This window comes from Haplochromis burtoni, unplaced genomic scaffold (genome assembly GCF_018398535.1).
Source record: "Haplochromis burtoni strain Fernald_Lab_line unplaced genomic scaffold, NCSU_Asbu1 Contig_182, whole genome shotgun sequence".
NCBI classification, from domain to species: Eukaryota; Metazoa; Chordata; class Actinopteri; order Cichliformes; family Cichlidae; genus Haplochromis; species Haplochromis burtoni.
Window position 1 is genome coordinate 97,986 of NW_024582543.1, and position 22,896 is coordinate 120,881.

Genomic DNA, 22,896 nt, shown 5'->3' on the forward strand with positions numbered 1-22,896 from the left:
GACTGTACTCAAATGGTCTGATCTCAATCCAATAGAGCACCTTTGGGATGTGGCAATGGGGGATTCTCATAAAGGGTTGTGCAGCTGCAAAATCTGCAGCAATTGTGTGATCATTTCAACATAGACCAAAATCTCTGAGGAATGTTTCCGGCGTTTCGTTGAATCTGTGTCACGAAGAATTAAGGCTACTCAAAAGGCAAAGGGTATTCTAACCTCATATCACTAAGGTGTACTCAGTGAAGTGGCCCACGAGCTTATTTTTTCATCAAAATTTTCTTCTATAGAGGTGTTTTTTATTCATAACCTAATTTAGGAGACGATAATTTAGTTCATGTGTAGTTAAATAGTTTTGTTTTATACTGAAAAGCACTTCTAATATTTAACTTGTGGATTATTTCAATAAAAGAGCAAAATAAATAAAAGCGCACTATCCAACCTGAGTAAATGTACTCATGCAGTATTTTAGGTACAACTTTTGTATGAAGATATAAGACAACAGTGGTACATTCTCAGCTAGACACTGATTAAATCTGATGTTTTACAGCGTAAAACAGTTATTTAAATCAATTTAGAGCGACGATGTCTCCTCACAACTCAGAAACATCCGAAACTTGAGAAAAGTACAAGCCAATGCTCATCTGCACAGGCACACAGGCCTCATTAATTCTTAATAAAATATTGTGTTTAATAGCTTTGTTGTACGTTTTGACGTAAAGATTTTTTTTTTCCTCGAAGAGCTAACTGGGATTTATCAAGCAAGTTAACTAAACGGTTTTTTTTCTGATATCCAGTGAAGTAGAACAACCTTTCCAAATCCATAGCCGTACTATAGCAGTACTTGTGTTTATACATTTTATTTGAAATTTTAGTTGTACTAAATTCCACCTTCCTGATTCGCAAATGAAGCATTTGCACTCATGGAAGCTCATGCTGCGTTTGCGTTTCTCTTTTTTGTTCAGTGAGCAACCTGTGAGTGAACGCGGGCTGTCATTGGTCAACGCACCGGGTATCATGCCCCGCCTCTGTCCGGGTTCTCGCGAGATTTCCCTGGAAACACCGCACAACCGCGTTCGTATGGTGTGCATGCTAAAGTACCCCAATAACTTTGCCAACTTCCATGTAAAACCTTTTCAGTTTCAATCGGTAACGTGAATTTTACACGGGGAACACCGTCACCATGAGTATACTCGCCAAAATAGCAGAAATTGAAAATGAGGTAAGATGGAAACAGCGGGCGGGCTAACCCGCTGACAGTCACGTTTAAGCTAGCCACAAGCTGTTAGCGTTAGCAAAAATATTACAGCCGGGCTTTGTTTTGCTCTTAATATTTCTAACTCACATTTTTTCTTTTGGCCACAAAGTGCATATAAAGTTGCTTTACCCAGTCAGTGAACTTGTGAATCCATTACTAATCATATAAGACAGTGTAACGGATGTGCTGATGGTGGTAACAAGTAACAAGTTCGCCTTTACATAATGTGTACACTTTAACTGTTCAATACAAGTTAACTTAAAACGACAGTGTTGTCTTTTAATTCACACGTATCCATATATTATGATCTTTGTATGGTGTGCCGTCTGTTGTTGTATTGAGAAAGCCTCAAATTTGAACATAAGAGTTCGTACCAGCAGGGGTACTTGCTTTAAATTACACTGAATGTTTTTGTTTAAGTTTTTAGTTTAGTTTAAACTTAACTTTAGCTTAACATTCAGCAATTGTTTCATTTCAGCTCAAAACATTCAGCTATCGGCATTCAAGCTGCAGTTTCTTCAGAATATGCCTTTTCTAGTTTTTAATGGAAACCTTACTGTATTATCAGAGGCAGTAAAAGGAAACTCTCCAGGTTGCAGTGCAAAGACTACTTGTTTCACTGTCTTCTTTAAGGGTTGCCACAGCAGATCATTGCTTTCATCGGTCTTCTCTGTGGTCGTCCTCTTATCTCCCTGCCTGGCAGATCCATCTTGAACATCCTTTCCTTTGTTAGCCATCTCTCTCACTTTACCAGCCATAATTCCTACATTTAAAATCTTGCCTTCTATTTTACTGCCTCCATACATGCCTTCCCCTACTATTCTTTCTCAGTCTTTGGCCATTAGCAGCCACCCTGCTGGTCAGTTGTACCAGTAGCAGTTCTTGTAAGTCACTAGTAACATTTCTAGCTAACGTGTTTGATTTGGCAAAGACTTTACACCGGACGCTCTCCCTGTCACAACCTACCCATTTATCTTTAACTTGAGACCAGCACTAGGTGTACATTTTAATGTGCAGAGAAACACAGCTGTGTTGATCTTGGCCAGGACTTTTCTGCCTATTAAAAATGTTTCCTCCCACATTAAATGCTTTAAACTGTATTATTTATCAAATGGACAGAAAAACTAGGATTATTAAATAAAATGAATGAATATCTGTTAATTTAGGGTTAAAAAATTCTTTGCCTTAACTATGATCATTCAAGTATGTAAGTTTGAGTTAAAGTTGCATGTCAAATGTAAGAAACTCTTGCATTTAAGTTGGCATAAAGTAAAAACTGTACAACATGAGAGAATGGGAGCAGGTTTATAGTGTTGTTACTGTGTTGTTACTGCACTGACATTACAGTAAATCCAGATGGGCAAAATTAAACTTTGAATTGTAAAGGATAAGTCTATTCTGTTTTAAGTTTCACCATGACTGTACCTGAGTGCAGTCAGTAAAAACTGCTTACTTAATGTTTTTTAGAAAGTTCTCATGCAGACTGGTATTATTGTTCACTGTAGATGGCCAGGACGCAGAAGAACAAGGCCACAGCTCACCACTTGGGTCTGCTCAAAGCACGTCTTGCCAAACTCAGAAGGGAACTCATCACACCTAAAGGAGGCAGCGGTGGTGGGACAGGAGAAGGTGAGATCAGGATACTTGTGTCCTAATGATGTTACCAAAATTTTGTTTTAAATATTTCTTTATTTTTGCCCGGCAAAGAATGCTAATGCATATTTGATTTTTTTTCATGTGTTTCCTCCAACTTTTAGGTTTTGATGTAGCGAAAACCGGTGACGCTCGTGTCGGCTTTGTCGGCTTTCCTTCTGTAGGAAAGTCTACACTGCTAAGTAACCTTGCAGGTGTATACTCTGAGGTTGCTGCCTACGAGTTCACCACTCTAACAACAGTACCTGGAGTCATTCGGTATAAAGGTGCTAAAATTCAGGTACAAGAGTTTCTGCTTTCTTCAAAATCTGGAATATTGTTCATGCTGTGGTAAGGTTTAAGTTATTTGCTTATATTTTTCTTTTTCTGACTTCGTCCTTTTTAGCTCCTGGATCTCCCAGGAATCATTGAGGGCGCCAAAGATGGAAAGGGCAGAGGCCGACAGGTCATCGCAGGTAATGATTTGATTACAGTGGAATCTGCTTGGAGGGAAATACAATGGCAGTTAGAGCAGGGCAATATGACCAAAAATATTTATCACGATATACATTTGAAAATTTGCGATAACGATATAACTGACGATATAATTGACACTAGACAAAATACTTTACAACTCCACAACTTTATTAGTGCAAAAAAAACCATCAATGTATTTTCACTTAAACAAGCAGCTGTTTTTTATGTGCATTAAAGTTATATAAAAATTTAACAGTGCAAATGCAAATTCCTTGCTGACAGTTAAACCAAAAGGTATTTCCAGTGGAAATTGGCCGACATATCCTCAGCATAACCATGTATAATATCCACTAAACTTAAGAGGTTATACACACACAATACCGTAATAATATGCTGAAGCACAGTACGTATCACTCAGCGAGGCGCCTGCCTACAATAGCCGTAATGCTCCGACAATCCATCAAGCGCTGTGGGTTTGTAGCTTAGCAAAGTCGTACTAAAACATTTGACAGATTTGACTTCAACTGGGATTTCTTTTTACACATTTCTGACTGATGTTATTGTTTCTTTTTCCACTCTCTCACAGTGGCTCGAACCTGCAATCTGATTCTGATAGTGCTCGATGTGTTGAAGCCTCTTCTTCATAAGAAGCTAATAGAACATGAGCTGGAAGGCTTCGGCATTCGGCTTAACAAGCAACCACCAAACATTGGTTTCAAGAAAAAGGACAAAGGAGGCATCAACTTTACCGCTACGGTACGTCTCATATAATAAACACACTAAATGAAACTTCGCACTTACAGTTTTCACTTTAGAATTAATAACTGAAGTGAACAATTACACTGATACTTAAAACATCATTTACTTGTCATTAAAGTTAAAGCCTCTACATTCAAGTGTAATGTGTTCTCCAAGCTAAGTTTTTAAAATCTCACAGTCCCAGACATTTTGATGTTTTGTCCTTTATTGGTGTTTATCCTCCTGTCCGGCATTTGTGTCTATCTGTACTTTCGAGAACAGTTTAACCCTCTTGCTACAGCTTACCTGCGCTAATGTTAGCCTAACAGTAGTTCTGTAGCTCATCATGAGGTAGCAGAATGTCAGCTATCCTATTTTCTCTAATCAAACAAACATGGGTGGTATTTAATTTTCCCTTTTTCGTTTATGTCCAGAGCTGAATGCTTTTCATATTTTGCAGTTTATTGTAACACCTTGGAGAGCAGCCACTTTTATTAATTCAGCAGAGCATTTAGATGCAGAAATGGGTAGTGATGCCACATGGATTAGAACATATGGATTTTTATTGTGTTGCTGACTCTAATATGTAATAATTGATTAATACAGATCTTTAAATTGTGACTTTTTTAATGACTATTTTCTTGCTTTTTTGTGTTACTTTAAGTCATCCATCCACATGCACTCTCTCTTTCTCTCTCCAGTGTGCACAGAGTGAGCTTGACGCTGAAACAGTTAAGAGTATCTTGGCAGAGTACAAGATCCACAACGCCGACATCACTCTGCGCAGTGACTCCACAGCTGATGACCTCATCGATGTGGTGGAGGGAAATCGGTGAGCTGCTGAAGTGTCACAATGGGCCTTTCTTAGTCATTCTCAGTGGGTGTGGCCTGCCGGTCTGAAATCCCATTTAACACTCCCATCATTCCCACTACAGATGGATTTAAATATGCTGTTTATGTGCTAGGCAGCATCTGGGAGAACTCCTGTTTTAATCTTACTTAGATGACTCAAAGGTTTTTATCTTAATATAAGAAGTCAACAAATATGGGATCAGAGATATGTGGGGTTGAGCATGGTCCCTCCTCTGAAAAAAGCAACTAGGAGAAAGACCACAATACAATAAAATAAAAACTACAATTTCTGCAAGGAAACAAATTTATCAAACACTATGTCTATAGAATATTTTTTAAATAATGTCTAAATCCTGTACACCCCCATTGTGGATCTTAAGACTGGCCAATCAAAGTCTGAAGTCCGGACTTATTGTCAGCTTTATTGTAAGGGATTTGGCCAAAAAATGCATTACATGTTTAGGATTTACAGCATTTCTTAATGCTGTAAATCCTAAACAATCCTGAAAAGTAATTGGACAAGCATAATTTTAAATACAAGGACTCTTTTTTTTTTTTTTTTTTTTGTAATTCTTGCAGTGAGTGCTTGAAGTCACCCTTGGACATCACAAGATGTTGTTTCCTCCCATGAGATGCTCCACTAGGCTTTTACCACAGCTGCCTTCAGCTGCTGCTTGTTTGTGGGTCTCTCTGCCCTCACTTTTGTATTTAATAACTGAAAAGCTGCTCTACTGATTTGAGATCAGGTGACTTAGCCACTGAAGAATGTCTCATTTCTTTCCCTTGAGAAACTCGTCATTGCTTTTGCAGTATGCTTCGGGTCATCATCCATTTGCACTGCAAAGCTCTGTCTGATCAGTTTTGCAGCATTTGGCTGAACCTGAGCAGAGAAGGGTTTTTTGGGAAAATCCCTTGAATTAATGATGAAATTCTGGCTTTCATTCACATTTAATTGAGTTAAAATCCACTGTGATGTTTCATAAGGGCAAAATATTTTTAAAAATTCTCATAATTCAGAAGCCTATGGGCCTATTAACTGTAATTGCATAAAGCATTAGGCGGGGCCCCCTCCTTGCCTGTATACTTACAGTATTTATTTGAAGAGAGGTATCTTAACAAAAGGAAATGTAGCACTACATATTTTAAACATGATTAAAATGACTTAATATACATATAAAAAAATAAAGTCAAATGTTCCTGTGAAAAGTAAACACTTTTTCCTTCAAAAAATTACTGAACTTTGGGAGGAAAATGGACACAGTGGAAACTGTAACCACCTGTTATACAATTGAATGAAATATACATTATTTATTCCATCCATCCAGCCATTCTCTTCCATTTATCCGATTCAGGGTAGCAGAGGGTTCGAGGCTATCACAGCTACCATAGAGATGTGGGGTACACCCTGGATAAAACACCAGTCTGTGGCAGGACTAACACAGAGAAACAGACAACGATTCACACCGACACAGACAGCCAATTTGCAATCACCAATTAACTTAAACCCACTAACTGCATGTCTTTGGACTGGAAGGAAGTACAGCGAGAACCCAGGCGTGTAAACTCCACATCAGGCAGTAGTGCTTAAACAGTATATAGATCGATAAAATAAGATATGTCAAAGGAAATAAGGCAGAAAGTAATTTGAAGTTAAAAAATAAATACAATAAATTAAGATAAGTTTACATTTAAATAAAAATATTAAGCTTTATATGAAAAACAAAATATCTCAAAATCAACAAGCAGAATAAAGGAATTAAATGTCTTACTAAATGTAGTAGAAACAGTAGAGCATGTCAGTGACTCAGTATACTAAAGTGTATAGTTGACAATGCAGTTCAGTTTTATTTATGTAGCACCAAATCATCACAATGGTCTCAAGACACTTAATATTTTAAGCTAAAGACAACATTATAGACGAACCCCAGTGATTCAGCGATTTCCTTATGAACACAAACTTGGCATCAGTGGGAAGAAAAACTCATTTTCAACAGGAAGAGGCTTCTGGCAGAACGCGGCTCAGGGTGGAGCAGCCATCTGCTGTGAGGGGAAAGGGAAAAGCACAGAGATGGCAAAGCACAAACTGTGACAGAGTGCAAAAAAAGGACTTACTCTAGTCGCATGTAAGTGCAAGAGGAGTGAAAGAGGCAAATGCATTATGGGAGGTCGTGCATTATTCTGAGCCAACAGCAGCAACACCGAGGGATAGTTCAAGGTCGCCTGATCTTACTTTTCCTGCAAGCTCTATGAATTTATAATGATATTCATTAGGAGTTATTCTGCCAAAAGTAATTGATTTGTAAATCTTCTGTTTGAGACCGCGTGCACCCTGTGCTAGGCAAATGGCATTAGTTGTAATATCTAACATTTGCGTATCAGCTGACATGTTAGTTAATAAGTAAATGTAGTAGAAGGCTTCATGCTGCACCAAAATATAGACTCATTTATTCACCATTTTATTTCTTGGATTATTTAGTATAACTGAGTATGTAGTGGTTTCACTTACAGACTCTGTCCCTGTCCCAACAGCGTCTACATCCCATGCATTTATGTGCTCAACAAAATCGACCAGATCTCCATTGAAGAGCTCGACATCATCTACAAAGTGCCCCACACTGTGCCCATCTCAGCCCACCACCGCTGGAACTTTGATGACCTGCTGGAGAGGATGTGGGACTACTTAAGGCTTGTGCGCATGTAAGAATTTCCATCAATACAACCTGCAAAAGATGCTGTGAATGTGGCGAAAGTCAGTTATAGATTTAAAGCAAGTCTTTGGAAAATTGAAGTGTTTCTGTGTTCAAACTGGAAAAGGTTACTGAGATGATACGTTTACTTACAGCTACACCAAACCCAAAGGCCAGCTTCCTGATTACACGTCTCCTGTTGTGCTCCCCAATGACCGAACTTCAGTGGAGGATTTCTGCATGAAGATTCACAAAAACCTCATCAAAGAATTTAAGTAGTGAGTATAGTTGCCTTAGCTAAAATGCTAATATTTTAAAAATATTTTTGTCATCTGAGGTTGTATGTAAGTGATTTTAGAGTGTGGTGTTGATCAGATTATTCTTAATGTGTTTTTATGCGTCAAAACCTTAAAACCAAAACTGGGTGGACATTCTTTTTCTCATGACTCTATCACCTCCCTTAATGGCAACATTTACCAGACTAAATGTTGCCATCACTGGAACGTTTGATTTTTAGACATGTGACCGCGTGTTGCACCACCATCTCTAAATGGCCCTGGCAAGATAACATCGTCAATCATTCATTATGTTAGTGCTGCTGAGCATTAGCCATCCTCAAGGGAACGGACGGGTAAAACTGTGACACATGGAAGCTTTTGCTCCTTAAGGATGTCACATACCCAGTAGGTTCCTTTATAATAGAGCTGTAGCAAAGAATGATTTGTAGGGCTACTTTATAATGGCCTGATATCTTTTCTTTTCACACTCTTGAACGAATCATCAGTCAACCAGGATCAAACTCCTTTTTTTTTTTTCTTAACTCTTTCTTTCAGTGCACTTGTTTGGGGCTCCTCTGTAAAGCACAACCCTCAAAAGGTGGGCAAGGACCATGTGATGGAGGATGAAGATGTTATCCAGCTGGTGAAAAAGTAAAAAAAAAAAAAAAAAAGGATTCTTAATGCTCACTGCATGACCCATGTTATCACAAAGTGTTCTGTACAGCTGCTCAATAAACTACCGGACATGTCTGTCATTACAGCATCTGTTGTTTTTGCTTTCATTGATTTAAAACAATGGCAGGTTAAAGTGTCATATTTAAAGTAACACACAGTACTTAACACCATGAATAGTTCATATTGAATATTGGTTAAGGCTTCCATTGACTCCTAAAAGAACTGTACAATAAAATCACAGTGGAATCTCAATGTGTCTGTTATTTTATGCTTTTTATTATTCTGTGCTTTTATTCAGATAATAGATTTATTACTTTATCAAAAAGTGTAACCAGGAGTGTTCTGTGTTGTGCTAAATTTGGTTTTTTAGGAAAAATCCGACAGAAATGTTGCAGATGCGTACCCGCAGCCAGCATTATGGCTAACATTTAACTGTGGCTCAGAGGGGGGAGGGGGGGGAAAGAGATTTATATGACATTGATGATGGGGATAGTTATTCAAACTGGTGGCCCACCCACTCCCCTGCTCTCTGGTGGGGACGGCCACTCAGGTTAATAAGTTCATTCACTCAGATGCAGTCTGAGGGTTGTTGGGATGTTCACAAGTAGCCAAACTCCACAGAGCAAAATAAAGCTGCTTTTTATTGGCACTGGGTGCACTCTTGGAAGTTGGTGTTATTTAATGTCCGTATGTTGCAACAAGACCACTCGCAGTGCGAGTACCAGAAGCTAATGAATGAATGCGATGGATGACACCAAGCATGTAAACTGTAGTATAATATGGCTAGATTAGAAATTTGAAGAGTGAAATCAAGCAGTCCAAACATGAAAGACACTCATGTTTTGTTTTTTAATTATCAAGCGTGTGCGCAAAACCCATGCAAAGATGTTGCCAAGCTAAATAGGAGACCCTTACAGTATATTTAATATGTATACATCAAATGCAGGCATTTTATCATATATTGGATATAGTATTGCAAAAAAATGCATGCTTTTATCTTCATTTACTAAATTAATATGATATGGAACCGCAAAGAAAAATGATTCCAGTTTGCCAGCGAGAGAAATCCACTGCATGTTTCCACAAAATCTTTCTCTGCTCATAGGTAAAAAGCCACTTATTTGTTAGAAGTGTCATCAACATTGTGCTTTTTTCTAAAATAAATTGGTTACAGTGTCTAATTCGGGATCATCCTTAACACTTTAGATTTGCACAGATGTGTTTAGAAAAAAAACAGATGTGAAAGTGAGACAGCATGACCGACAGTATAACGGTTCATGGAGTGTATTTGATATCTTTTGACTCCAGTTCTTTTAGCCCAAAAGCCACTTTTTAGTAAAAGCTGCAGTGGTTGAAGGTGAAGCCTGCCTGTCCAGCAGAAGCAGCAGCAGCAGGATCAACCCTTCCCAGACACCGCCTCTTCCCCACCCCCTTTTACCCTGTAAATTATAGCAGCACTTTAGCTAATGAAAGAGTTGAACACTGGGCACTAATAAAAGCCATTAAGTGAATAAAGCACTTCCCCCTCTAACAAAATTAAAGAATCTACCCATTTGGAGAGAGAGGACTCTGTATTAATATTTATGAAATGCGGAACCGGCGCCCCCCCATTCAGACTCCCCAACCTACATCCAATCCCAGCCTGACCAAGTCCTCCTTGCCAGTGCACCTATCCCAAGAGAACATCACCAACCCCTCCTAGCTTGAAGGAGGGGCAGGAGTTGGGGACTTGAAGGGTGCTGAGGACGCAGTCAGGACAGTCTGGCTCCAGTAGAGCAAGCTAGAAGACCCCAAGACACAGCTCAGAGCACCCAGCGGTCTTCACCACCCCTCAACCACCTGCGCCTTACGCTCGCTTTGAGGCTAGCGAATGGAAAGGTGAGTTTCTTGGAAAGACAATGTGTAGAGGAGACTTTCCAATGAAAGCAGCTGGAAAGTTGTCTGTTAAACACAGAGTAGGTTGAGACCAACTGTTTTCAGTGATATTGTGCTGGTCAGGTTTGAAGAACAGTTGCTTTAGGTTTTGTTGCTTTAGCTCAGAAAGCACTTTTTTCAAATACTTCTCTTAGTATTTTAAGCCATGTTGGTTTCCAGAAGAAGACAGGAAAATAGAAGGTAAGTAAGCGTAATCATGTATCACAATCATCATCTGTGCATAAAACCCATTAAACCATCCCATCAGCTGCGCTGCATCCCTTTCAAACATCCTCATTGTTCTGAAAAACAAAAGTCTGTTTCATCACCGCCGCCCATCATCTTCACCCAAAGTACTCCAATTTTCGTGCCATTTGGTCACTTCCAAAGGCAGCTTTTTTCCTGTTTGGTGCATTAATATGCATTATGGTGTAATTTCATCACACAAAGTGGTTTCACTTGCTGAGCCCTGTAAGTTGATTATTGTGCCGTGCCTTTTCATTGTAGTAAAATGTCCTCAGGGAGCTAGAAAGAGACACAAGGGAACGTAACAAGATTGTCAAACCTTTTGGAAAAGAAGCTCTCTTAGCCTGATGGTATCACAACACAGGAACACTTAACATAGTTAAGACTAAAATGTTAGGAGTGGTTTTTCTTTGCTCTTAGTAGATGGCAGATGCACCCCAGATGGACTACAGAGAAGTAGCTATACCTCTAATTCTTAATTCAATAGTGTCCAGGGAGCATGGTTTGTTTTTAGTCAATAACTACTAAAATTTCAGGGACTTGGACTCTATGAGATCTTGCGACTCTAACAAGATCACAGATGAATTACCCAAACTCTGTTTCCATTGATCACTTTGGGAATGCCCAATGAGGAAACAAATTTAATCAAGCCAACATTTTTCAGGCCTGCTGCAGGTCCTTTCTTAAAAATGTTTGAGATTTGAGTTTTAAAAGAGTGAAAAGTGATCAAATGGTGACTTTTTTCCTCTGTTAGAGTTGGGCGTGAAGGGCGAGAGGGTGGGGTTTGACGCAGTTCGTGCGCAGGAAGGGTGTAGCCCTTTTTTCCCGCAGTGACCATGACCTGTGAGTAATCTTTCGCTTTTTTTAATTCTGCAGCTCTTCCTAGCTACAAGTCTCTTCATCTTTTTTTGATCGTAGACCAACCAGTAGCATTTCTTTTCTTTCTTTCTTTCTTTCTTTTTTTAAACATCCCCATGAGATCAGATCACTTCTCTCACACTTTTTGGATTTTTCTGAAATTTTGCATTGCCGACAGCTCCGACTGCAGGACCGTCCTTCAGCAAAACCCATAAAATATTCTAACAATGCTGTGTCTTTTTTCAGGAAAAAAATAAAACCTGCTACTTAACATTTGCACAAAAACCTGGTCGATACGGCACGTTGCTTGGTCAATTTGTGCAGAGTTGCATCTGTGCAATATCTGTTGGACTTTTTTTTTGTCGTTGCTCATGACTCCATTGTGCTTGATCTAACCATGCAGTGCATCTTCTGTCCATGGTTGTGCCAAGCACCTTGGAGTCTTGTGTGCACTGTCTGCCTCAGCTATCTGGATATCTATTTCAATGTCTGTGCATTTTTCCAAATATTCATGTATAAATGAAATGATCACAAAAAATAGGGCAGTAAATAAGACTGGACGACAGCGGTGGTGTGTGGTAGAAAAACACAAAGAAGATCAATAACCACAGGGTCAATTTTAATAATATTACAAGTGTTTAGTTTATATTTTAATAAAATCTAATGATGCAGTAAGATGTGGGGCTATGGCTCATTAATACCATCTAAATATTCTGTGTATTTTTACTGGTTATGTTGAATAAAGTGGAAAACTTAACAGTGAAAGCAAGCAATCGGGTTCATAGCATTCATATAAAAAAAGTGTGTTTTTTTTTTATCTATAAGTTGGATAGCAAAAAATATGGGAGGTTTGTGGAAATGATCAATTACAATAAGTGCTCAGTGATTTTGAGCATGTCCAGTGATTTCAGCCTGGTAGAGGTCATATATTAAAACAATGAGTCGTTTGTAAGGACTGCAGACTCATCACAGATCTGTAAATCAAATGACGAGACTCTTAGAAACGCCTGAAACTTACAAGCCAATATGTCTCAGCCCGAGTTTATGTTCTTGAAATGATCATCAAATTATATTACTCCATTTACTCCGCAGAGGTCGGCTATTTCTTTTAAAATTCAGTCTGTGTCGTCCAATCCCAACTAATGCATCAAACCAATAAATCTGAAATATGAAAACCAGACTCCTCCTTTCTTTACGACTCTTATTTTAATCAATCAACTCATTACGGATGTGGTGCCATGCCATTTGTTATTCCTCAGCTGTAGCTGCTATTTTAAATACAGTAATTGTGTAAGTGTTACTAATACATTCTACTCAAATGTCTCACAGAGACAGTTTGCAGTGACAGAATCATCCATCCATCCACTTTGTTAACCACTTACCCAATGTGAGGGGGCTCAAGCCATTAAGAGAGAGGTCGGGTAAATTCTGGGTACGTGGTCAGTCTATAATAGAGTTAACAAATGCACAGGGACACAGAAACATACGCACTCACAGTCACGACAACTTCAGAATAAAGAATGAACATGCTCTGAGAAAACTGATGGAGGCAGCAGAAGAACATGAAATATCGACACAAAGACAGCCACAGTCAACAAGCAGCTTTGGATGTCTGTCAGGCGACCTCCTAAACACTGCACTGCCATGCTGACTGCAGACTGTAAAGTGAAAAATAATAAGACCTTACCATCTGCCGTTCAAAACAATGATTACGTAGCCCTAAATTCTGCTGTGAAGCATAAAAAACACTTTAAGGTATAATATTTGATAAACCTCTCAAACTAAAACTAGTTAGGACTGGATAAGCAGGTTCAGTAAGGTTAATTCACTAGATACACACATCACAGTGGACAGTTTTTATTTTTCAAACTAGACTTGACAAGAATATTGTTAAATGAGAACAACTATTCCCATTCCCATGTGAAACTACTCTTAGCTTGAGCTATTCAATCTTCAGATCTCTATGAATTTAAACGGGCAGATTTGTGTTTGCAGGTCCTCAGTCTTCAGTGCTTGTGTTGAAGGCGGCTAGACTTCTTTCTGGTCTGCGAGGATGTTTCACGTTTCTTTCAAGTGGCGGGTTCAGCTAATCGCATGTACCTGGTATTTAACCCTGGGAAGCTATCATCTTGGAGGTAGTCCTGAGGGTTGTTTGCCAACTTAAAATAAAGACTACACAATGTCCGGTGTGCAATACAATGAGGAGTTCTTGTACATATAAAAGACCAAACATCCACTCCAGAGATGCAAAGAAGAAACACCTCATCAGAATAAGAGCCAGTGGTACGTCTGCACTTAAAGGAGAGGGGACGCTCTTGTGAGAATCCGAATGTTCCCATTTTGGACAAAGACAGATGGTTTGAGAAAGGAGTAAAGGACATCAACAGCCAAAGTGAAAGATCATCACTGAAGAGAACTGGTGTCCTGCAACGCCAGCAATCAGCCACCTATAATGCAATCCAGAGATCCCAAGTGTTTCAACCTCTGTAACCCTTCTTTGTGTGTGTGTGTGTGTGTCCCTCTTTCGCCTCTTTTCCCTCCCCTCATTGCATTCATAAATGGTCACGGCAGACGGCTGCCCCTCCACGATTCCGGCGCTACTGGAGATTACTTCCTGTTGAAAAGAGGTTATTTTTCCTTTCCACTGTTGCAAAGTCTTTATTCATAAGGGGTCCTCTGATTGTTGGAGTGTTATCCCTATTATTGTAGGGTCTTTAATCTAAACTATAAAGGACATTGAGGCAACTGTTGTTGGGATCTGACCCTACAAAGGGTTAGATTGTTTGACCTCTACCTGTCAAATCAGACTGCTATAGTGCAATGTGGGGAGCAGAATTACTTAATAAGTGACATAATAGCTTATTTGGAGTGCCAGTAGATCTTTCTCTGAGTAGACTGATCAGTCACCTATAAAAGCAGCAGCTGACCTGTGCTGCTGCTTTCTGTGGATTAAGTCAGTCGAATTAAAGGTTGCAAAAACATCTGTTGTGCCCACTAAGGTCTCTCTCTCTGAGAAATACAGCAACTGGACATTAGCTAGCAGAGAACTTTTTTGCGACAAACTGTGCAGAAACTATGTTTGCTGTTATTTAGTAAGCAACTTTGAAAAGTTGCATTTCAAATTTCCTGCCACTTGAAAAAAAGACTACTCTGTTTAAGTTGTCTCCTCTCTTCTTCCGTACAGCGACTGCACCTTTTATTTACATCTGCACCATGAACACATCACAAATATATATTTGAAAAAAAAAAAAAAAAGCATCCCAAATGCAGCTATGGTTTAAATTTGGAAATCATTGGTAATTTTCAGAAATTATCTAAGAAACCTCTGACTTTTAGGTTAAGGTCACTGGGACTTTTAACGGATGGACCCAAGATATCAATTGGAAAATGCTACGTCACATTGTCCAATTATCACCTTCACAAACTTCAGCCACATGAACTCATTCAATACTATTATACATAAACCTATCAGATTTAAGTGCTCATTAATTGCACCTGGGACTCATCAGTTTTAGTACTGAAGAAGCTTCTTGGATGAGAGGTAAAAGGTCTTCATGAACCTAAAAAGATGTGGAGGTAACTTCAAGTCAAGCACTTAAGACAAAACTGGCAGATATCTTTTATAAACGGCATGCAGCTATTTTAAAACGTATAAATATTTGATGGTAAAGTAGTACACTGTGCTGATTATCTGCAAAGAATCAATAGTCAGCATAGATATAGCAGTGAGTGTTATCCAGAGCAGACAAATTAAACAGTGTGTGTGCAGTAAAGCTTATATGTGCAGAGTGTCACAGACCATCTGACCAGACAGCCTATTGGATTTACAGATTATCCCATTAGACTGGACAATGGTGGCCCTTCAGTACAAACACTATGCTAATCAATCATGGCCCCGAGCAGCACAAGTCAAAGCCAAATGCTTTCTGCATCAAAAGTTGAACCCACAATGATACACATAAAGGACTGTTTATTTCATCAGATTAATGTTTCTTCCATTTCAGAAATTAATTTTAAATCACGTGGATTACAAGTGCACCTGTTCATAAGCCACACTTTCCCCCCTCTTTCTTTTCCTAAAAGTTTAACAATGGAGAGAGAGAAAAAAAAAAGTTACCTGCAAAACAAAAATAAGATGTGAAAACTGGTTTTAAATACTGCAGGTGGCACAGAGGTGTCTTCAGTTATCAGATCATTCAAATGTTACATACACACACACACACACACACACAAGTTAAACATTAGCAAGTATGACATACTGTTTAATTGAGTTATATTGAGAGTCAATTTGCACAGTCAACCCATGAAGAGTATCTCATCTTACACTGCCATTGTTAAAAACACAAACAGCAGGAAAACACTTCACAACAGAATATAATTACACACACTTTTGATACACTGGGAGCATACGCGTATCCACACACAGGACCTCCCTCACACAAGTGGAAACCACCATATAGATCTCGCAGCACAAGCTTGCGCTACAAGATGTTTGGGTTTTTTTTACAACATTATTTCACGATTCTTGTGCCAGTCTGTAAACAGTGAACTGTGTTAGGCGATGTTATATATTCTGTGGCATGTGCTGCTATTTGTACATTCATAGCACCCCCTGCATGCAAGGGTGACATGGAAAGATGAATTCAAAGGAGTTTCAGTAGGACACACGAGAACAAAACGGTAGCATCAAAATTTAGGAGAATGACTTGAATCTCACTGCACCCATTGACAAAAAAACAAAATAAAAATCCAGTCCTCCAGATGTGACTTTTTGAGTATACAAGATCTACAGCAACACAGAAATATCCAGACCTCCAGGAGTGCAAACTGTGTTGATGAACCCAACAGTAACAAAATAAATTCTGAACTGAAATTGGACCACCTCTTAAAAACACACACACAAAAAAAAAATATCACATTAAATGCAAATGGCTTGGGATGTGGCACAAAAACCTAAAACTTTACACCACTGTATCTGAGGATTTATATGGTTGTTATAAGACACTATGCCCCTAATGCTGAAGGACTGGTTCATCTTCAGAAGGCTGGATGCTTTAAACACTCGCAGGAACACAGTGAGACGGACCGTCTGATACCTCAACAGGGTGGATAGTAAACTAATGTCGAAAGCAAACAAAAAGCTTTATTTTTTATTTTTAAATTCAGTAATTGTATCATTTTTTGGCCAAACTCATAATTTAACTTGTCATCTGTCATGCTTCAAACAAATCAAAATCACTTGCTTTAAATTCCCAGCAGGGGGCCTCAGTTCTTATCTTAATCCATAATTTGACCAAGCGTTAACTTCTTAGTAAAAACAAGGCAGGTGTAGTTGCAGTTCTATGTCATACTCATTTCCGCCACAACTTGTTGAAATCACACTAAAGACGCTAATACAGTAGTGAGCAAGCTGGCGGTCTGAATAGAGTTTAAAGTCAAGCTTTGTCTAAAAACATAAGACAAGCCATTAAATACTAAAATGAGTAAAACTGTGTGTTTGGCAAAAACATGTCTATGGTTAGGAAATTTGGCTCAATTGTACAATTGCAGGAAAACATCAGGTGGCATTGACTGGCTGAAGAAGAAAAATGCCAAAACCAGCAGTCTGAACGACAACTTGCATTGCAACACTTTCTCCAGTGACAACAATGCCGTCACTAATGTAGTCCATCGTTCTTGTGACATCTCCTCTATAAACAGCATAAACATGTCTATGGATGGACACGTGCCGCTAACGTAGATCGCACCTTTCACTTTCAGTTCTTCTAATCTACCCCTAAGTTTGGGGTTGGAGGGTTATTGTTCCTGACTTGAGTGCAAGTGAAAACACACCAAGAAAACCTCTGCTCTCTATGAAATCTCCATCTCAAGCGTAGATCTGTCCAGAACCACCTGTATGGGCATTTTCTCCAGTGAGGCGCTCCTGGCTTGACGGCCTGTTTGTGTCACTGGATTTAATGACACTCGTGTAGTCTTGAATTCCCACTTCTAAGTTTTTGGCCCGCAGGGCAGCAGTGTGCAGTTTATCCAGAAATTCGGGCATACCTAGACAGGTTTTAAGAGGGAGAACATTCTCAAAATCAGGCTGGAAAAGGCATAACATGATGGAACACTCTCTCTGAAAACTAAATTTTACATTTTAGATTGCTACATTTCTGTCCAGACTTCTACAAAAATGTAGTATTATTCATATATATTATTCAATTAAATATGAATACATGTGGTTAAATATGATGTAAAATATGGTCAAAATCTTGCCTTATGTCCGTTAGTTATGGTGTTGATTAACAACATCATGACAAATTGCACTGCCACAGTGTAGTCAACTTTTTTAATATTGTTTTAAACCGTGTTTGCCTCCAAACTTGTTAGAGCATCCCCCACCCCGTCTGCTCCTTCCACTGAGACTTTTAAAACTAGACTGAAAACTTATATTTATTCACTGGAATTTGAGTCAGTTTCCTTTATTCCATTCCTTTATCCTCTTTCTGTTTTGTGCTTTGTACAGCTCTTTGATCAACATTAGTCATTTTGAAATATTCTTTTGAATAAATTTCAGTTAATCCTTACGTGATTAGCGTATGACTTTTTCAGTACTCACCGCTCGACACCATCCAGCTCACACAATAGCGGGGGAAGACGGTCTGAGGGTCATCACTGTAGGTCAGCAGATAATCAAATCCATTCTGTGAGGAGATAAGAAAAACAATGCTGAGCAACTTCAAACAAAGGACACAGTTGTTTAAAATTAAATAATCTATGCAGCATGACATTCATCACTAACCTCATCAAAGGACTTGTGTGGGCGAATGACCATCTTTGACTGGTATGAATGAACTCTCACATATTCCTGTGTCTCTGGTACTCTGGGATGCTGTACGGCTCTGCACAGCCAGATTATCAATGCACAAGATAAGATACAGCATTTAGTCTGATTATATAAATACACCCCAAAATAAACAAATTAACAAACATCTCTTTAAGTCTGACCTGGAGACCAAGATCATCAGGTTGTTGTTGAAATCAACATCATAGCGGCGCACATATACATAGTCCCTCGAATACATGGGATACTGTGAAGGACATCAAACAAGATCAAATAACAACTGAGTGTGCGAAATGCAACCTAACCTTACTTGGTTGGCAGTTGCTCTTGATCAAAAGGTAAATGAAGGTTATTCATACTTTGACTGATAACAAAAAAAGTGTCATGGGTGAATGCAGGGTAGGCTGAACAAATAGCAATCTACAAACTCACAGGAAAGTGTGTAGCCCAATGCACAACTTCAGAGCCAGTATTGGCATGTCGGTCCACCACTTCAAGCTTGATAACGAGAGAATCCCACTTCTTCCTGTACTCTATGTCCAACTGGGAGGAAGGGAAAGGCAGAGTGTTATTGCTGTTAAAGCATTCCTGTGATGTGTAATGCGATTCCAAAAAAATAAAATCCCATAACCCCGAAAAACCCACTCCAATTAATATTAATCTATAACCCAACTTGATGTGTCGATTTTAAAAGGTTGTCTGAGTAAACAGTGGTTCAGAAGGTCAGACTTCAAGAGTAAAGAGATTGCTGCACACCTAAATCCCCAATAATGGATTAGGAGTGTAGCCTAATCGTACGTCCTAATCATTTCCTCATGTATGTCAGCACTGAAATAGAATAGGTGATCAGCTTCACGCAGTTTCCTTAACGACTTAAACTTTTGAGGTAGTCAAAATTGCACATAATTAGACTGAACTTAAATATACCTGTACATTGAAGAATTGTCTTGGTGTGACATCATCATAAGAGCCCAATACTGCAAATAAAAGATAACAAATCAGACCAGCTCAAAGTACCTTCAATTAACTGCTTAAAATGCAAGAAAAATCTGTGGAATCCTTTAGAGCTACAAATATTTCTCCCTCTATGACAAAACTGGACAAATATGTGAGACCCTGTTAAACATGTGTGTGACTAGCTGACCTCGATATTCGTAGAGGTGACTGTTGGGAATAGGTCGCTTCCACACTCTGAAGTCCTTCTTTTCCACCACAATTTCCCAGCCAGATTCCTGTTGCCCAGTTGCAGTCCCCGAAGACACACTTAGTCGTTTTGCTGCCTCCAGCGCCTGCAGCTCCAGTCCACACCTTCACAAAGATGCAAATATCAAGCTTAGATTACTTACAGGTTATATTCAGATCATAATGAAATGCTTAACTGTACATACAAATGTAAGAACAAATTTAACTGCACTGTTTACTCAAATTTTGAATCAAGACAGGAATATCAATGCTGCTTTGTTGAGAGTGCCAACAGAGTAAGAGGCATGTTTACATTATTCCTTTTTTTTTTTTGCAAAAATATATGCCTTTATAAAATGTTGTCCCACCTCTGAATTTCCTCATCTTGGATTTTCTCATTCTCCCACATGAAGACACCAGCCAGGGCAGCCACAAATTTCCCAGTAGGGGCGTGCTTGCTCTGTAATCTGCGCCATATGTTGCCAACCAGGGTCCACTTGGTGCGCTCCGAGTACAGGTTGGAGTAAAGCTCTCCAACCTGGCATGCACGCCGGAGTCTCTGGCCGGTCACAAAGCCGCAATGGTCCGCAAATATGGACAGCAAACCCTTCCTCTTGGGACCAGAGGCCGCGGAGTCGCTAGCACCCACACCTGCCCTCTGCAGCCAGGACAGCAGCAGGCCCACGTTCCTGCCTAGCAACGGGAGCCTCTCAAGCTTTCCCCTTCCCTCCTCGACAGTGCGTCGAAATGACCAGCTGCTCTGAAGCCTCACTGTATTTATACCGATCTCACAGATCGGACGGCGGGGCACCGAGTGAAACATGACAGCTGTGTCCGTGACACAAGTTCACAAAGACAACGTGAATTCCAGAAGTAGCAGAGTGCAGCAGCAAGGGTTAGCTAGCAAACTTTGTTTCCAAAGCTAATGCGCTGCGAGCTACCACCGCGCATTCCCTCTCTACCTACGCAGATAATGATGCACAACTATAGAAAGAAAAATTCATAACTTACTCTAGTAGTGCCACTAGCTGCGGAGTTGTCTGCAAACACGCGACATGTAACGTTAGCCTTAGCTAACCTTATCTCTCTTCACTAGCTTCTAAATTAGCGGAAGTTACCAGCACAAACTAAAATGCACAGGAAACCCCCCCGCTCCTGCCTCTGAATATAATATCTAATAACTTCACTGTAAACTGAACTGTTATATTGTAGCTATCTGTCCTGAAACAGCCTCACGTTTTCACTCAATACATTTGACCTCCTCTTCCTACTCTCTACCTTATGCACGCGCTTTTTAAGCCCGCCCACAATTCGCTATACGCCCTGTGATTGGATGTTTCTTGCTTAATGTCACTTCTTATTGGACAGGGCCACACTCCGTTTGATTTTGAGTCGTTTAATCACCAGCATGTCTGGTTGTCCAGCTTCGTGTGTCTACTAAAGCCCATCCACCTCAGTTGCAGCGCTTAAGCGATGATCTGGGTTAAAGGTGAAGAGAAGGTAAACTGCAGCTGGAGTCCAGGATAAGTGTTTACGGAAAGTAAAAATCATGCATAATAGAAAGGGGAATGCTGGTACTTCGTGTCATGGAGCGTCTGAAGAAGAGGAAGTCAAATCGCCCTCCAGCGGCGCAAAAGTCGTAGTAAGAGTGGTGACTCTAACCATGACCATAAATTACGCGCAAAACGTGACTCGATAGAGCGGTGATACTTGATTGCTAAAGTATGGTCCGTGGCCACATGGAGGTCCTGGAGATGCTTCAAGTGAGGAGTAAAGTCATTTTAACTTCAAACAGGGGAGTCAGATAAATCGAGGAACGTACTCCTCGTCATTAACTTTTAATAAATGTACACATTAATTTGCAAAAGTCTTAAGACACCCATCATTTCTTTATATTATGCTAGGAAGAAAATTGAATAGGTGAAAGAAATTAAAAATAATGTGCAGTCATACATGAAAATACAATATAGAAAGGGAAAAAAGTTTAATTCTAACGAGCCTGAAAGTCAATATTTGATACAACCACTTTTATTCTTTCTTTGCTTTTGTTTGCTATGTTGTCTGTTATCTACAGACACAGAAATGGTTCATCCTTTCAGTTAGATATTTTGAATGATTTCTAAGTGGCCTAAAATACAAACAAACTGTTAAGTATGGAAGCCCGTTTCCACCACTAAAAAAAAAAAAGTATCCATAACTCGAAATTTCGAGCTGTCTTTCTCGAAATTTTGACTTATTAGTAGTTCTAAAATGTTGACTTACTTTTCTCAAAATTTTGAGTTAATAACTCGAAATTTCGAGTTAGCGCTGCCAATCAGTAATCTAAGTGAATGATGTAATTTCCTTGTTATGTAGTTCTAAAAAGCTTGATAATATATTAAGTAATTCAAAGTATTCAGAATACGTTGCTCTCATTGCGTAATGTAATGGAAAACATTACAAAATACATTTTGGGGCATGTATTATGTAATCTGTAGTGGAATACATTTTGAAAGTAACCTTCCCAACACTGCACAAAGCAGAAGATGAAGCATTGCCAAATATGTTTCCAAACAACTTCCTTCCAAGCCAAATACTAGAAAATGTGATGGAGCATATAGCTTCCCTTTGGCTTCACCTGCACAAGTGCCAAGGTAGGTCTCCCTGACAGAATTTATCTTGTAAGGCAAAGGGGGGCCTAGCAAAAAAAGTTTGGGAACCCCTGTGCTAATGCATCCTGTTGTGTTCAATGTGTTCTACACATGTTCAACAGCCACCAAAATCTAACACTACTGCAAGGCATTTTAACATTTTCTGCATTCAATGCTCTGTCTAAAGGGTTGAAGTTCAAATGTAAAGTTCAAATTCAAAGATACGCTGCAGATACTCACCAAACATTGAGCTGAAATATCAAGCCATCAGTGCTCAGAGCCGTTGTACATGTCCACTCAATCGCTCACTTTGGCCCCAAGAAGCACAGACCCCAGGGTCTCAAACACCGTCGCTAGAATACATGCCTGACGCAAAGTGAGTCCACGGCTGTGCCAAATGAGTTAGCAACATCATTGGCAAAGAGGGAAAAGGCTAAGATGAAGGCAATGATGAAGCCAACAAGGAATAAATGTCTGACAAAATAGGTTTTTATATAAATCTGTTTCAAAACAGCAGCTAGTAAAATAAAGAGGTACAGAGATGTAAATAAATAATTAGCTTTATTTTTAGGCCCATTTGTCTTTTTGTGGGATTGAGCAGTGCAAACTTCTGGAAGTTAGTTGCTGAATTGAGATATATATATATATA

General features: G+C 39.3%; 2 protein-coding genes across 2 annotated transcripts; one reads left to right on the forward strand and one right to left on the reverse strand.

Annotated features, from left to right (window-relative positions):
- Positions 1–1,018: 1,018 nt before the first annotated feature.
- On the forward strand, positions 1,019–8,679 carry drg1 (developmentally regulated GTP binding protein 1). The gene is made up of 9 exons (XM_005934589.2): positions 1,019–1,216; positions 2,758–2,881; positions 3,010–3,185; positions 3,291–3,360; positions 3,948–4,117; positions 4,801–4,931; positions 7,481–7,648; positions 7,794–7,916; positions 8,472–8,679. The coding sequence occupies exons 1-9, from the start codon at positions 1,178–1,180 to the stop codon at positions 8,569–8,571; spliced, it is 1,101 nt and encodes a 366-aa protein (XP_005934651.1). The 5' UTR covers positions 1,019–1,177; the 3' UTR covers positions 8,572–8,679.
- A 6,883-nt stretch (positions 8,680–15,562) lies between these two features.
- On the reverse strand, positions 15,563–20,931 carry stard7 (StAR-related lipid transfer (START) domain containing 7). Its single transcript, XM_005934590.3, has 8 exons — positions 19,986–20,931; positions 19,580–19,743; positions 19,363–19,412; positions 18,868–18,978; positions 18,600–18,682; positions 18,394–18,493; positions 18,211–18,295; positions 15,563–17,654 (listed from the first exon to the last, which is right to left on the reverse strand). Exons 1-8 carry the CDS (start codon positions 20,438–20,440, stop codon positions 17,476–17,478), a joined length of 1,227 nt encoding a protein of 408 aa, XP_005934652.1. The 5' UTR covers positions 20,441–20,931; the 3' UTR covers positions 15,563–17,475.
- Between the last annotated feature and the right edge of the window lie 1,965 nt (positions 20,932–22,896).